At 40.2% G+C, this 16551-nt stretch overlaps 1 protein-coding gene across 2 annotated transcripts in view; it reads right to left on the reverse strand.

Moving 5' to 3' along the window:
* Positions 1-16551, reverse strand: part of vps39 (VPS39 subunit of HOPS complex) — a 199400-nt gene that overhangs the window by 141615 nt on the left and 41234 nt on the right. For both annotated transcript variants that reach the window (XM_028821154.2, XM_028821153.2), the window contains exons 7-12: positions 16241-16333; positions 14947-15130; positions 8570-8690; positions 7323-7443; positions 976-1105; positions 601-743 (exon numbers count right to left, since the gene is read on the reverse strand). In XM_028821154.2, coding sequence (XP_028676987.1) covers positions 601-743; positions 976-1105; positions 7323-7443; positions 8570-8690; positions 14947-15130; positions 16241-16333 — 792 coding nt within the window. The remainder of the gene's footprint in view (positions 1-600; positions 744-975; positions 1106-7322; positions 7444-8569; positions 8691-14946; positions 15131-16240; positions 16334-16551) is intronic.

The following is a 16551-nucleotide window of genomic DNA, read 5'->3' on the forward strand; positions in this document are numbered from 1 at the left end:
CAAGTTAGCATAGGCGTGTGGCTAAATTCTTGGACAGGAGTATTCAAAGTCATATATTATACCTAAGTTTACTTGATGGATGCTATTTAATACATTGTAACAACAGAGATACCTTAACATAAGGACACACTAATGTAAAAAGCACGGGGTGCTAGAAACTATTACAATAGACAGAAAAAAAAAATGAAACATAGAGATACCAGGTAATTGAAAGGAATTACTTTGGGCATCTCTCTCCTAGGAAGTCTGAATTGCACTGATTGTGCATGTATATTAGTTTCAAAGTCAAACGGTCATTTGCATCAAAGGAGAAGCAAGACTCATAATTAAAGAGGACTCTGCACCACTCAACGGCATTCTAGCATGTTTCAGCCCAATACAGTCATCGATAATGTGTGTGGTTAATAGTTCATGTAATAGTCGGCCCAAGGACCAAAAGATTACCTGCCTACCCATGAACTTCTACATGGTAGAAAGCACTGATACAGAAACTTGTGCAGGGTTCACAATAAGTCACTACAAATACAGCTCTTTAAGTATTAACTGCCAAAGAGTGTTTTAAAATGTGTGAAATCTACTAGAGTTTGTAAAATAACTCACCTGTGTCAGGTAGTCTATAAGTGCTAGATGTGCCCTTTCCAACTCAGCCCCCGACAGGCTAGGAAGAGGATTGGGGTAATGCAGCTGTTTTCTGTAGTCAGAGGGAAGCAAGTCTGGATACAGCCCGATCACATGAGTAGGGTCTGAGGAGTACACAGATGACATTTAAATGAAAACACTTTAAGACCATCCATTTGCTTCCTGTTTCGCTACCCATGTTGACTTTAAAGACTTGGTGTTCTTTAATATGTCAGCAAAGCACCCCTCGTTTGCATATTTTAATGCCTTGCCGGTCACTTGCTAGATCTTTCAAGCCATGTTTTATGGCTCTGTATACCCACAAATAAAGTCCGGGGCTTCTGTCCACCATCATACCTGTCCCCAATTTGGCAAACACCTGCATAGAGTCATCAAAGCGTTTCTGGCAGAAAAGGTTGAATGCGTACAGGTTCTGGATGTGGTGTATTTGTTGTCTTTTGTCTCCATCTGAATCATCTTTCATTTTCTGCAAAATAATCAAATAGGAAACTATATTTAAGTGGCCTGTTTGCTTTAAGTGTACTGTTTTAGCCATTAGATTGGTGAGGAGAACTGCAGATTCAATAGTTGTCCAGCCCTTTGTTTCAACATTTATCACCACAAAATACAGAATGATATAAAATCAGTTTGAGCAATGTCACTGCACTGGCAGTATCTGAATTGCATACTGTGCTCCCACCTTTGAAATGTAATGTAAAAGGGGGGTTTGAAAGGAGATTCCCACTCTATTCAAATGGATGTTTAACAAAGCTCATTATTGTATTACCTTTGTATCATTTTTTATCCTTAATAAAATAAACTCTGAGAATAAAATAAAATCATACTTGTGCAAAACAAGAATGTATAAATATGGTGAAAGCGGAAAGCATGAAAGTATCCTTACTAAACAAAGACTGATTAGATCATGTGAGATACATCCGCACTCCTAAGGCTAGATATGAAATGCTGAAGGGCAGTTACTTAAAAGCACTTTAAGATGCTCTGAGTGACAACAATTACTTATAAAGCATATTTTATAGACAAAAGTGGCTAAAACTTAAAACACTTTGCATACTTTGCAGAGGAGTTACAGAGTTCAACAGCTGAGACTGGAGTGAAGGTGCATTAGTCAAGTATGTAGGTTATTAGGATCTTGATTGTCATGTACTATCTACAGTATCTATCTACACACAGTACTTGCATGTTGTAATCGACACGCAACATGTCACCCTCTTTACTGCTACCGCTTGAAAATATATTACTGTTCATCACCTTCCATGAATTTAGAGCTTTACAGATTTACAACATAGGATTATGTGTCAAGTATTTCTCTTTAAAATCGGTGCAATTAAGTGAATCTCCACCATGTATGGGCCATTCAGAAAGGCCATTTGAATACAGATAGAAAAAGAAGCATACTCTGCTATGTCCTACAGCACCTGTTCTCCCTTTCCCTGAATTTACATAATGTTCCCTAGCTGTGGAAAACATCCTGTGTGGTCTCAGTACCCAAGAAACGGCATTCCCAAGGATTTCAGACGAGTTGCTTTTGCTTCATACATAAAGACGACCTTTGACAGACTGGTCCTAAAACAGCTACAAACCCTAGTTTCAGAATATCTGATCGTTTCCAGTTTCCCTATAGACACATAGAGGTGTGGAGGTGTGCTCTGATCTACATGCTCCACAGAGCCTACTCCCACTTGGACCAAGCCAGCACCACAATCAGGATGTTCTTTAATTTTTCCAGTGCCTTTAACACATGAAGAAAAAAGCTCATGGCCTTCTTTCTTGATGCTCCCACAATCTCCTGGATCTTGGACCACCTGACCAAAAGACAGAAGTTTGTTAGGCTGAGGGACCGTGTGTCAGAAATGGTGGTGTGTAATACTAGAGCACCTCAGGGAACTGTCCTGTCCCCTGTCCTGTTTTCCCCTCTACACAACAAACTTTCAACACAATACCAGCACTTGCCATCTACAAAAATTTTAAGATTAATCCTTCATTACAGAATGCATTAATAATGGAGATGAGTTGGAGTACAGGAAGGTTGTGGATGACTCTGTCTTGTGGTGCTGAGACAACAACCTACAACTCAACATAAGCAAGACAAAAAATGTGGTGGTGGACATTCAGCATGATAAGAAGCCTCCAAGACCAGCCTCCATCCATGGGGAGGACATCGAAGTGGTGCAAAAGAACCTCAGGTTTACATAAACAACAAACTGGACTGGTCTGACAACACAGTGGCACTGGACAAGAAGGGCCAGAGCGGATCGGACTTCCTAAGGAGACTCAGGGCTTTGAATGGGTTCAGCAAGCTGCTGGAAATGTTCTATCAGTCCATAGTTGCCAGTGTGGTGTTCTGCACTGCAGTCCCCTGTGGAAACAGCCGGAGCATTAAATAAACACAATGCCTGAACAAACTTATCAGGACAGCCTACTCAACTACAGGGCGAACCCTCGACATACTGGAAGCTGATGTAGAAAAGAAGAGGATGACATCAAGAAAAAATCCCCTCCAGGAGGTGCTTTGTTGCAGCACTTTTAGCCACAGGCTCATTCCACCATCATGTGTTAAGAAGTGCCTCTGGGGTTCTTTTCTGCCCACTGCTTTTAGGCAATTCTGTTTCCTACCAAAGTACTTTTTAAGATCATTTTGAAAATATCTTTTATTTACTTATTGGATTGCATATTTTGTCCTGTGATTCTGCATCCTTGATTTTAATGTGTCTGCTGCTGTATGTATCTGAATTTCCCCATAGAGTTAATAAAGTTTATCTAATCTAAAATTAAAAAAGTTTTCTACATAAGTCAATGGCACAAAAGAGGCCATTTCTTGTAAGAGAACATCTGGCATTTTCCAAAAAGCAAAGCATGACCCAGTGGTGATGAGGGATAAGGTTTTGTGATCAGATGGCACCAAGATGGAGCTTGCCAGCCAAAGCTCAAAGAGATATGTGTGGCACAACTGTAACACTAGCTACGCCATCAAAAACTTAAAATCTACAGTGGAGCATGGTTGTGATAGTCTCATGCTGCAAAGCTGCTTTTCATTAACCAGGACTGAGCATCTGATTAAAACAAAAGGCATGCTGAATGGGAGAAGTGCAAGTAAATAGTGGTGCCTTTTTTAGTCTGCTAAAAAGCTTGTGTAAAAGTTGATCTTTTAGCAGGACAATGGCTGTAGCCATATGGACAAAGTGACTTTGGACTAGCTCATGGTAAAAAAGATGAATGTCCTGCATTCAGGTGAGAAGGATGAAAGATTCAAAGTAAGATAATTATATTTACTAATCAAGCACCAGGAAAGTGGAGACTCATTTTATGTTGATTAGCCCAGAAATTTACTGACTATGTGCATGCGACAATAAGGGCCCTATAAACTATTCGTCCAAGGCCCAGGATAGTAATAGACACAGCCATTATGTGCATATCTAGAATTGCATCTAGCAAGTGGTATAAAAAGTAAGAGTATGCAGAGGATAAAAAAAATTATTTGAACAGCGACAGGGCCAGAATTTGAACCCTGAGACAGCGGCTCTAGTGGCTGTGGCACTTATAAGAATTTTAAGGACATCAGTACAGTAAGTAAAATGTGATGAACACAGTAAAAGCACACAAAGAACATATTTGAATGGTATGGGAATTACTGCAAGTCAAGTTTAAATTACAAACCAACTACTGATATAAATATGACAAAATGTCTAACTGAAATATCTAATTTTAAAGAATGTGTCATTACAAAAGCAGCTATAAATAATTTCTGGAAATTATGTAGGTGAAAAAATCCTGAATGTTGAATGTATTTAATAGTACATGACACATTAATATAATGTTTGGAACTGGATAGAACTGGCTTGAGCAGACATTTCTCTCTTATTTTCCAAGCAGAAGTGTCAGTGAATACTTTTGAGTATGTGCAAATGGAGAGATAAAGCAACTAGGTCATTTTTATACTTTATGAAACCCACAGCAAACTACCCTAAGGTTTATAAAATCTTTTATTTGCTATTACATTTTCTGCAACTGCATCACATGCTTATTATTGAAAAAGCTAAAAATTAAATTTCTCATTTTTCAGTTTGATGGCGTTTAACTCTTGATTCCTCACGGTTTAAATTAATTAGAAGGATAAGTGACCTTTTGCTATATCTCAGCCAGGGTTCGTTCAAATGATTGTTTTGTGTTGGTATAAATCATCTGTATGTGTTACTATGTCTTTCATTTATGATCTGCAGTATTCTTTACATTTTATGTATCTGTATTTAACACTTTGTTATCTTCCATGTGTTTTGAGGGAAAGCCCCCCCTCAGGAGGCAGGGCCACCTGCCAATCACTGCCAGGAACTGCCCTCCACCCTATAAATAGAAAGGGTCTCCCACAGTTCCTGGTTCATTGTGATTACACTCTGGGTTGGTGAGTTTACTGGTGTTTTGTTCTGCTTAGTGCTTTTTTTAACATTATTAGACTTTTTGACATCTTGTTGGATTCTGTATTAGGACTTTAGTTGCTTTTGGAATTGCCTTGAACAGGCATTTCATGCCCTTTGTGCATTTGGGAGCTTCACAGTAATACAGAGCAGTTTTTGTGAAGAATAAAATTATCTATATTACTAAACAACAGTTGTATAATTATATGCACAGACGCAATTATATGCACAGATGCAGGACGCACCGAGGTGCATGTGCACAGCGCCTCAGAGTCAAACCCAGCGGCTTCCCAGAGTCAGCAGGTGGCGCTCAAACAACACAACCTGTAAACTAAACTTACTCTAATCCACTGTGTCAGCAGTCAGTGTGGCATACTTGAATCACATTACGGTAATTCAGTATTAAAAGTACGTTGAATTATGATTCCTAACAGGAAACGACTTCTACCTAACGACACAGCCACAGAAAAACAAATACGAGACCGCATGGATAAAAACAATAAACGGAGGCTCCTACAAAGCGCTTCAGAAACACCAGAAGCAAAGACGTCACGGCTCCAAAATGAAAGAGCTCAACTAACGGAAATACAAAAACGAGCCCGTATGGATAAAAGCAATGAACGATGTCGCCCACAACGCGCTTCTGAAACAGCACAGGTAAAGGAGTCATGGCTCCAAAAAGAAAGAGCTCAACGGTCAGAAATACAAAAATGAGCCCGTATGGCTACGACCTATAAACTAAACCTGAGGTAAAGCGTGCACGCCAGGTTGTACAGTATATATGCACAGATGCCAGAGGCAACAGGCAAGCCGTACACACTACCACCGCAGCCAAAAGCGAGACTGTATGGATAAAAACAATACACGACGGCGCCTACATTGCGCTTCTGAAACACCAGAACCAGATGAGTCACAGCTCCAAAAAGAAACCGCTTTAGTACAAATATGTTTATTTAATTAAATGAAAACTTTACCAGGATGCTCACACCCTCCATCGTTTTTCATTCCTCCACAGATCGGAGGGAATAGAAACTGATTGCCATTCTTGCATTTGCAATTCTTTAGAGAATCGACATGTAAACTAAACCTGAGGTAAAGCGTGCACGCATGGTTGTACAGTATATATGCACAGATGCCAGAGGCAACAGGCAAGCCGTACACACTACCACCGCTGCCAAAAGCGAGACTGCATGGATGAAAACAATAAACGAAGGCGCCTACAACGCGCTTCTGAAACACCAGAACCAGATGAGTCAGAGCTCCAAACAGAAACCGCTTTAGTACAAATATGTTTATTTAATTAAATGAAAACTTTACCAGGACGCTCCCACCCTCCATCATTTTTCATTCCTTCACAGATCGGAGGGAATAGAAACTGACTGCCATTCTTGCATTTACGGTTCTTTACAGAATCGGGGGTTTACTGGTACATACAAAGGATACAGTGTTTGCTTTTTTTACTAGCTGGGATTTGGCAGTGTACCCTCCTCTAGTGCGAATTTTTGGGACTATGTGCTTTGAAGCTATTTTAGGGCTTGGGATGCCGAGTCATAATAGCTCTAATGGAATTCATAATACACATTGCCGTCTTGTGCACTTTATATCATATATGAATTGTATACTGCATTGTCCAGGGATCTCCCTTTTTGCAAAAAGAAATAAAAACGGATGACAAGCTTCATCCTGTCTGGTTCTGTGCAGTGATGATTTACATCGATTAAATTTCTACTACACTAGTACGCCTTAACAGTAAAAGGCATCACATATTCTACATACAGAAATGAAAAGAGTTTTTGATTTATCAGAGTTGAGAAAAGCCAAGCAAAATGACACCTTTTTGCTTGGCTTTTCTCTACATTCATAATGGCTAACACGGTACAACACCCTAGTACTACTGATTTATCAGAGTAAAACTAAAAAAAAAATAAAAAAAATAAAAAAAACAGGCATTCTAAAGAATTTCAACATACAATTTAAAACACAAGTAAATAAACTGAAGACATTACATTTTGATTAAAGGCAGCCACATTGTCTCTCATAAGCCTTTTCAAACCACAGTTGTTTGCTCTGCAGTGCACTGCACATGAGGAAAAGGAACAATGTATGTTTGAAGGCACATTTTTCCATAAACATCACCCTGAAATTTGTGAATTATGCAGGACCACTTGATGGGGAAAAAAAATGTGGATATGGCTGAAAAACTGCATCCAGGACCCACATGAAACACATCTCAAGTTCTGCTGTGTCCGACTTAAAGACCACTTTACTTACCGCCAACTGAAGTGCGAGCTCAAACTGTTTGTCCTGTAAAAGTTGACGGATTTGGGTTGCTATGGATACAGGAACCAGCCGCCACACAAAGTGGTTACTTGCAACATACACAATGTTAAGACTGAAAGGGAGAGAGTAAAATAGAGGATTTTCATTAAAAAATGAAATAAGTTTAAAATACAAAAGCCATTCTTTATAACAAAACATGTGGCTATCAATTTGTAGATCTGCTTATTCCAACTATGGGCCTCAAGATGGCTGAAATCTATTCTGACAACACTGTTTGCAAGTTCAGGTCAGGTTGGGAAGCATGCTTTGGTATAGCACGTTGCTGCACCCACCACACGGCGCAACATCTTGGGATCCTTGTTGGCAACCTTCCAGGCAGACACGCAGTCCAGTCCCATCCTCCAGAAATTACACTATCTGCCGCAGCCAAATGTTAAGTATGCATCCCCTTGGCCTGGTCCAGCCACTCAGGCCCTCAAAAATGAGGATCCTGTAAGCCGGGTCACCCTCAGGGAATCGCGCCACATGGCCATAGTGACATAACTGGCGCTCCCTCACAATGCAGGTAATGTGCCTCATTCAGGACCCCGTTAGCAACACAAAGTCAAACCAGCGGTACCCAAGATTCCCAAACAGACACAATACCGAAGGAGTCCAGTCTTCGTCTCCGGTCACTGAATAGCGTCCATGTCTCGCAACCATATAGCAACACAGGAAGCACCAGGACACTAAAGACATGGACCTTCGTCCTTTTGCAGATATCAGGAGCACCACACACCCCTTTCAAGTGACCTCATGACCCCCCATGCTCTCCCAATCTGTCTACTGACTTCATAGGAAGAGTCACCAGAGACATGAATGTCACTGCCGAGGTAAGTAAACCTCTCAATAAGGTTTTTTTTTTGCAAGGCAAGTTGTCTAAGTAAGAAATGATCATAAAAGTTAATTCTTCATAATGTACACACCATTAAAAGTAATACTTCAATTAAAATATCGGATTCAATTGTGTTAAACATTAACAGTATAATAAAGTTTAAAAATAAACAGATACCTTACAGTTTGTCTCTGTAACTTCAGCAGCCGGTTACTTACTTATCTCAGGCCATCTCTGCTGTTTCAATTACAAAAAAGCTTGTTCTGACTGTAAAATCTAACAGAATCTTCCTTACCCTATCAACTATTATATTCAAGAACAGACTTCAGCCTTATGTTACACTCATGGTCTTTCTTTTCCTTACCCTGCTGAGCAGATGAACCGTGGTCGCTGCAGCTCCACACTCTGGACCAGCAGTCGGGGTTCAAATGTGCGGATTTCAATGTAGCGTGGCAACACTGCAATGATATAAGGTGGCTGGTGATCTGCAGAAAAGAGTGATGAAATGTACATTGGTATGACAACATGGCAAAATATTGGAGCAGGAAACCAGCCCTTTAACTGAATAGCAGTTTTTTATCTCACACATGCCTTGACTTCGCTCTGTAATTCAGCCCCTAAGATAGGATTTAATCACTGCCATGGACAGTCCATAACTTCATAGGCTGCCCTGAACCAGCACAAATATTGTCAGGTTACTACAAGGAAAAGAATGCAAAAGGAAAGTTTACTGTACATAATATAAGCGAATTTCATGGATAGTTTCACAGAATGGGGACTTTTGAAAAGTAAGAACTTGCATGTGTTTTTAGAAATCAGCCTGCCAACGTCTAAAACATTTGGTAGGAACCCGCAGGACAGAGTTGCTGACACACCTATATTCACCCATACAAGAAGAACAGCTCATCTGTGCAAGGCTTCTCTCTGTTTGGCAGGGGGTCCATCCCTTGACACTGCCTGGAAATGTTTTTACCACTAATATTTTATATTCATCTTACAGCACTAATCTGTAAAACATTCAATTTGGAATGTTCATTGCACTTATTTTACACGCCAACAGCCATCAGTCTGTCTATTGATACCCGTGGCCTCCTCTAACAGGTAAGCACCTTAGGTACTTTTTGCATATGTTTTTGGAAGTGCCCCCAGTCTTTTCTTTCCTGGATGTCTATTTCTAATTTTCTCTTGATCATCACCTGACCAGCTACAGGCAGCAAAAGCACCTTTGGCCTTTCACTGAAAATCAGCTGCAGTGATCAGTAAGTCATCTGGTTCATATGTTAGAGAAAGGCGGGTACCTGTGCAGCTTTCGCTAAGGTGTCTGGCCTGTGATGGCCTTCATTTTCTTCTGCTATCTTCCTAAATTATATCTCAATGGAGTCTAATATCCAGGTTGCATTTCCTTCCTAGGTTTTGCTCAGGCAATTTTCTTTTTAACCCTGTCAACAGAGCAAATCTTTGGGATATGATGGCACATTGGAGGTATTTTTACTATTAACTGTTATGACTGTCTGTCTTGACTTTTTACATTTTTTTTGTCATTATTGAGATCGTGAAAACTACTTATGAACACTTAGCAATTACCAGAGTTTCTTTTTGTCCAACATCTCCTGGACTCACCAATATGTGAAAACCCCCTCATACAATATACCTCTTGACTCATCTTGATGTCTTGTTATGTAAGATGTCAAGCATTTTGGGTACACCCCTGTTTTTGGCCCTCTAGACTCGAAAAACACGTTTTAGGACATTTTTATACCATTTTTTGTGCTGGAAATTACACCCTTATGGTACAGAAAATCAGCAGAGGTTTCAGCAAAAATGATAAGATGGATTTGAAGTTGTGCATGTCAAATCATTGTCTAATGGGATACGACAGGCACAGAAAACTTTGAAAAAAATTGGGCTCGGTAATATAGTTATGTGGGGTGTAATTTCTGATATTTTGAGGTTGCTGACTATGAATATAATAATATTTTGGATACGTGATTCTTTACTAGGGATCTAGCCTTCTATGGTGTTCTTATCAGTGGATGAAAAATGACATTTCTATTAAAATTGTGACTATTTAGACTTTAAACATTTAAATGGAAGTGCACATTTTAATATTTTAAATATTTGATGCTACTACTCATTTATTAATGTATACTCATTACACTAATTCAGAATTTTTGCTATTAAAAAAAATCAGCAAAAAATTAATCAATTTCCCAGTTATTCACAGAAACCTTTTCTCTAAAATGCTATGTCGGTTAGAGAAATGGGGTAATTAGTCTCTGAGAAACAAGGTTAACAGAGGTAGAATTCTCCATTGATAACGTGGTTATGTGACCATGAAACTCTTAACTGGGTTATAGCTAAAGATTCTGTAGGCTGTGCGTGTCTTATTGCACTGTTCGACTTCTCAAGCTCCACACACACTTTCAGCAGCCACAGGTGGAACTATCCACAAGATAAGTTCTCAGAGGCAAATGATCAGGTGATCGTATTGATCCTTCTTTTCCTAAAATATTTTTATCAATCTATATATATAATTCACTAAGCAGCCAACCATGGCATGTAAGACAGAGACCATGGGATACGCACGACGGAGCCACGTCCGCCAACTCACAGAGCCCCGCCCGCCAACTCTAAGACCATGGGATACGCACGACAGAGCCCCGCCCGCCAACTCTAACCCTCCTCCCACGTCATGGGATACGCACGACCGCGTCCACCCTCACAAACTGTTTTACACGCTGCATACAGCGATTCCCATCCACGACAAACATGCTTCTTCTTAGATGGTCCTGCAGGAACAGGGAAAACCTTTGTCTACAAAAACCTGATTCATACCATACTAAGAGCATAGTGTTTTTGTTGGCTTGCCCGCCTGCCCGCCACCTGACTGTTACCAGCATTCACCGTAATGTACTAGAGAGTAAAACTATCGCAGCTGCTACCTCACAAACTGTCTTTATTCCCTGGATTTCCCTGACCCCATCAGATTCAAATTTGCCTTTTACTTTTACACGTAGACAATTTCCTGACCCCATCAGATTCAAATTTGCCTTTTACTTTTGCATGCATACAATTTCCTGTTAGATTAGCCTTTGCAATGACAATTAATAAGGCACAGGGCCAAACTTTCAAAAAGACATGCCTCTATCTGCCAACTCTAAGACCATGGGATACGCACGACAGAGCCCCGCCCGCCAACTCTAACCCTCCTCCCGCGTCCACCCTCACTCTTGAGGCATGCACACTGCCTGCTTATGTGCCCACAAGCAGCACCTCACCAAATACCACCTCAGTCACTTTCGTCTCTGCTACAGTCTACATGCACCTCTGAGCCACGTTGAATTTTCATTGTTCTTTTCAGTTCCGGCTGCTTTTCTATATATAATCCACCAAGTCGCCTGACCATGGGATACGAACGACAGCGCCCCGCCCGCCAACTCTAACCCTCCTCCCACGTCCACCATCGCTCTTGAGGCACTGCTTGCTCATGTGCCCGCCCCCAACACCTCACCAAACCCATCCTCACTCGCTTTGGTCTGTGCTACAGTCCACATGCAGCTGTGAGCCACGTTGACTGTTCATTTGCCTACCATAGCCACCGCTTCAAATGTATTTCATGGAAACAACACTTCTTTCAATGTTATACAAATTCCTGCATCAGGTAACTGTTTGTTTCTATCAGTCATTTTTTCTGGAAAAATGTCATCGACGAAACTGTTGCTCTCGAACTTCGCAACATGGCTGTAACTTTGTTTGCCAACATTGGGATAACTTCGGCGATGTGCATTCCGTTGTTCTTAGTCACGGAAGCATAGTCATACAGTCTGCTCAACAATACGCTGACTACATGAATACTTCCGGAGTTTATGGTGGCGAGGCAGAAATTGTGGCAATGTCCCAAATGCTTCCAGCTACTATCACCATTCACCTCCGAGAACATCCTCATGCCTCTCCTCGAGTTTACAATCTGGCCCAACATCTCTCCATATCCCTGCTCTTTAGCGGTCCTTTGGATCATGGGCATTACGAAGTTCTCTTGCCTCTCAAATACACACGTGATGACCTTCTGGTGCCATCTATGCCTCCGCATAAACTCAAAATTAAAATTTGTTCAGTCATTATGCTTCTCAGAAACCTCCTGCCAGCAAAAGGTCCCTGTAATGGCACTAGACTTTCTGTTACCAGCATTCACCGCAATGTACTGGAGTGTAAGACTATCGCAGCTGCTACCTCACAAACTGTCCTTATTCCCCGGATATCCCTGACCCCATCAGATTCATATTTGCCAATTTCCTGTTAGATTGGCCTTTGCAATGACAATTAATAAGGCACAGGGACAAACTTTCAAAAAGATATCCCTGTATCTGCCAAAACCAGTTTTCAGTCACGGACAATTGTATGTTGCTCTCTCCAGAGTTCCATCTTTTCATTCACTCACAGTCGTATCCTCAAACCCACCCCATTTGAACAACTGTGTCTTTCAGGAAGTGTTCACCCATCAATAAATAATTATGCAGCGTATGCTACACCGCGGGTTGGCTAGTATTTCATAAATCCTTAAATTTATGAGCTGAACAACCTCAGTAGCGTTAAGTAGTCAGACAACTTTTTAAACAACAAGTAACCTAATGCAATACTTATTTTACAGAAGTAAAGATACTTGTATTATTTCTATCCCAGCAGCTGGCTGTATGGCCAGAAGCACATGTACTGCTATGCTACTCCTTTGCAGGGCCAAATCACACAGCCAAGCATTAGAGTGTGCTTATGCAATCTGGTAACAGAAGCCTATAAATAAAGTGTCCACTTAGTTTTCATCCAGCTATTTCCTATAGTTATGTTGAAACATTAATATCGGGTGATGAAGTGGCCGGCCTTCATGCTGCAAATCATTGGTGGCTCTGATCGAGGATGTAAAAAGGAAATGGATTTTATTTACTTCAGATCACATGAAGGACTAAGCACAAGAAAATTATCACAGGCCCCAAGAATGTTTTCAGATTCACGGCAGCCGATGATGACATTTAACTCTTTGCCAAAGGAGAACTCCAAAATGTACTAGAACATGTAAAGATGGGTTTTTAAGAAACAAGCTTTCTGCCTTAACCGGATTACTTACTTTATCCCAGTTATGTGTGTGCAAGTAAACTCATTTAGTGAAAATATTCTGCAACCTTTCTGTGATAGACACTTCCTCCTCAAGTACATCATGCAGCTAGTGTGTTACACATATGCAGTGTCATATATGCAAAAACTTACTCTTGAAATTTTAACAAGACCTTTTGTGCACCAGAACACATTATGTGTGTTGTAATCACTTTTCTCAAAAGCATCAGTCAGGCAAAATTAAAATGGTTTTCTATCCAATATTGCAAAAAAATCAATGGTAAGAGCTAGAGAAATTTGAACAACTGTAGGAAAAAAAATCCCTTTTATTCCCTGTTCAGGCTACAAACAAGCTTGTGGGATCACAGTTACAAGTTAGACGATTATGAAGTTCTATCTATTAATCTAACTTATGGCCTCAATTCTTCTTCAGATGAGTCCACTATCAACTTCCTTATAAATCTTTGCAAAAGGTAGAGAGCAGCCATTTATATTCAAATGTGTGCTTTACTACCTGGAAGTCTTTACCATCCATTTTGTGGGGGTCAAGTTTTTCATTATGAAATTTTACAAACATCAGGCCACAAGGATAAGTGACAGCTATTGATTCTTTTTTGCCATTTGTCTGTTTTTAAAGTTTCAGAAACCAGTATGTTTTGCTAGGCAGAGAGGTACACAGATGGTATCCAGGCCAATTTCTCATGGCACTTCCAAATTATACAGTACTCAAAAATGACTGTATCCCTTTCTAGTGACACCCCACTCCAGTTAGTGTCCACCACTGTCTTGCCCTTCATCTTCTCCATGTAACCTTTTGTGCTTCTGGTTAGACCACCACTTTAAATATTCTACCAGGACTGGTTGCCCTATGGCGGTAAATGTTATCATGCATGTGCATCGGAGGACTCCCTCTAGTGCTATGTCGAGATATATAATAAGCCGCTTGGATGAGAGGGGGTGTTGCCGCTAACCTTGTCTCCTTCTTCTCCCTCTACAGTACCAAAAACTATCCAATGAGGGCACCCATCTCAAGAGAGCCATGAGATGGAACTCAAGCACACTACCAATGGGAATCTTTTCAATTGTTCTTTACCCCACACATCAAACTTTTTTTTTTTTTTTGCTAATGTCTTCGGAAGAATAAAGGGGACGACACGGTTGGTGTCCCAAAAATTCACCTGTTCCAGGGCAAGATCCAACCTGTGAACGCTGCAATCAAGCTCCAGCATCACTGGGTCACGTTTTGGGCCTGCACCAAATTAACATCATTCTGGACAAAAATTTTTAAGTGCCTTTCAGACAGCCTTGGTGTCACAATCCCTCCTAATCCACTAACAGCTGTGTTTGGTGTTCTTCCAGATGGGCTTAAAGTGGAGAAGGACAGACAAACTGTGATTGCCTTCACTACACTATTGGCACACAGACTTATTTTGCTAAACTGGAAGAATCCTAACTCTCCTCTTTTAAGTCAGTGGGTAAACTGATGTTTTATATTATTTGAAATTGGAAAAAATCAAATTCTCACTTAGAGGATCGGTGCAGAACTTTTTCAAAACCTGGCAGGATCTAATCAATAACATTTCAATTCGTATTGCTTTTTGTTTGTTTGAACTAGCAGTATAAAAAAAGACTTACCCATTGCAATTGGGATATCAGTCCAGTTTAGGGCACACTTTTGCGTGCACATGCCTTCTTCATTCAGCACCACTGTTAAGTCATCTTGTCCTACTGCCACTTTCCCATCAGCCAATGGGGCAACCAAAGGCTCCAGCTGTTTCCCAGTGGGGAAAAGTTCTTTAAAGCTGCCTTTGCCATCCATCTGATAAAAAGAAATTCCCTATTAGAATGACCATTAACACATCTCAAGATATTGAAGTTGAAAGACCTTTAATCTGTGGTTGAGGGTCAGCAATATCCACTTAATTAGTGTATAAAAGGATAACTTAACATGACAATGAATTCAAGCGATGTACTTGCTACCATCTGCATGGATGTTTGATTTGATATCCATATTACCTATTCCTACTATTTCCAGAAAAGGAGCAAACGGGATATAAAAAATTAAGACACCTTCCTGTTCTACCAATCCCCTTGTCAGCACACAACACATCATCCTATAATCTTTTTCCACTGGCTACTTCTCCTTTAATGTCTAGCATGGTTGCAGAACAACCATTTACAATGCTTTTTTTAATGGATAGACATGGTGCTGGAAATCTAGAAAACTGGTTGGACTTCCTTTTTTATGAGATTTACAGATGGAGAGACATAAACTAAGGAGCTGAGTGTGATGGCCAGACTTGAATGTAACACTGAATAAAAGTGTTACTGTATTCAAATTATATTTCACAATAATAAAGCAGTGTAACATGTTACAGTTTACATTCATGTAATGCCCTTAAATGATGCTCAATCAGATGATTTTCACCACAATAGACTTGTCAAGCAAAAAAGACTAATCAAAAAAATGTATTTTTTCACCATATACTTTTCTAAGTTTTGAATAATAAGGTGTTGTACCATGTTAGCCATTATGGATTTAGTGAGAAGTCAAGCAAAAATTACCCCTTTTATTGGCTAACTAAAAATTACAATATGCAAGCCTTTGAGGCAACTCAGGCCCATTCTTCAGGCCTGAGTTGCCTCGAAAGCTTGCATATTGTAAATTTTAAAGTAATTTAGTTGTAGTGCTCCATTATGTGAGCTACTATGGCAGTTCAGGCTGCACATGTGTCTTTTTTATTCTGCTGAAAACTTCTTCTAAAGCAGGATACAGGATTTCAGGCCTTTCACAGGTTTATGACAGCTCTATACCACTATACAATGGCTTTTTAGTTTTTACCTAAGCCCCTAAATGATCATTTAGCTTTGAGCCTTACCCCTGTGCCAACGTGAACATATAAAACAGAAAAATGTGGAGAGGACTTACTCGAATAAAATAGTAATCCCGTTTAAATCCCACACAAATTGAGTTTCCACACCACGCCATAGATTTAGGAACATCAGGAGCTGCAAAATCTCCCTGTGTTGGAAGAAAACATGGCATAAAATTTCATAATAAAAACATTTTTTACATCAATAGTGCATTGTTTGTTAACTTATACAGTGACTCTGAAAAGAAGCATGACTAAAATGCATAAATACTGTAAGTGCGTCCCCTAACGGTGTACCAGACAAAGCGAGTCAGGGTCACACACAAGAAACCCACTTTCACAGTACCAGTTCTCAGTTCAGAAGCAC

This window comes from Erpetoichthys calabaricus, chromosome 16 (genome assembly GCF_900747795.2).
Source record: "Erpetoichthys calabaricus chromosome 16, fErpCal1.3, whole genome shotgun sequence".
Taxonomy (NCBI): Eukaryota; Metazoa; Chordata; class Cladistia; order Polypteriformes; family Polypteridae; genus Erpetoichthys; species Erpetoichthys calabaricus.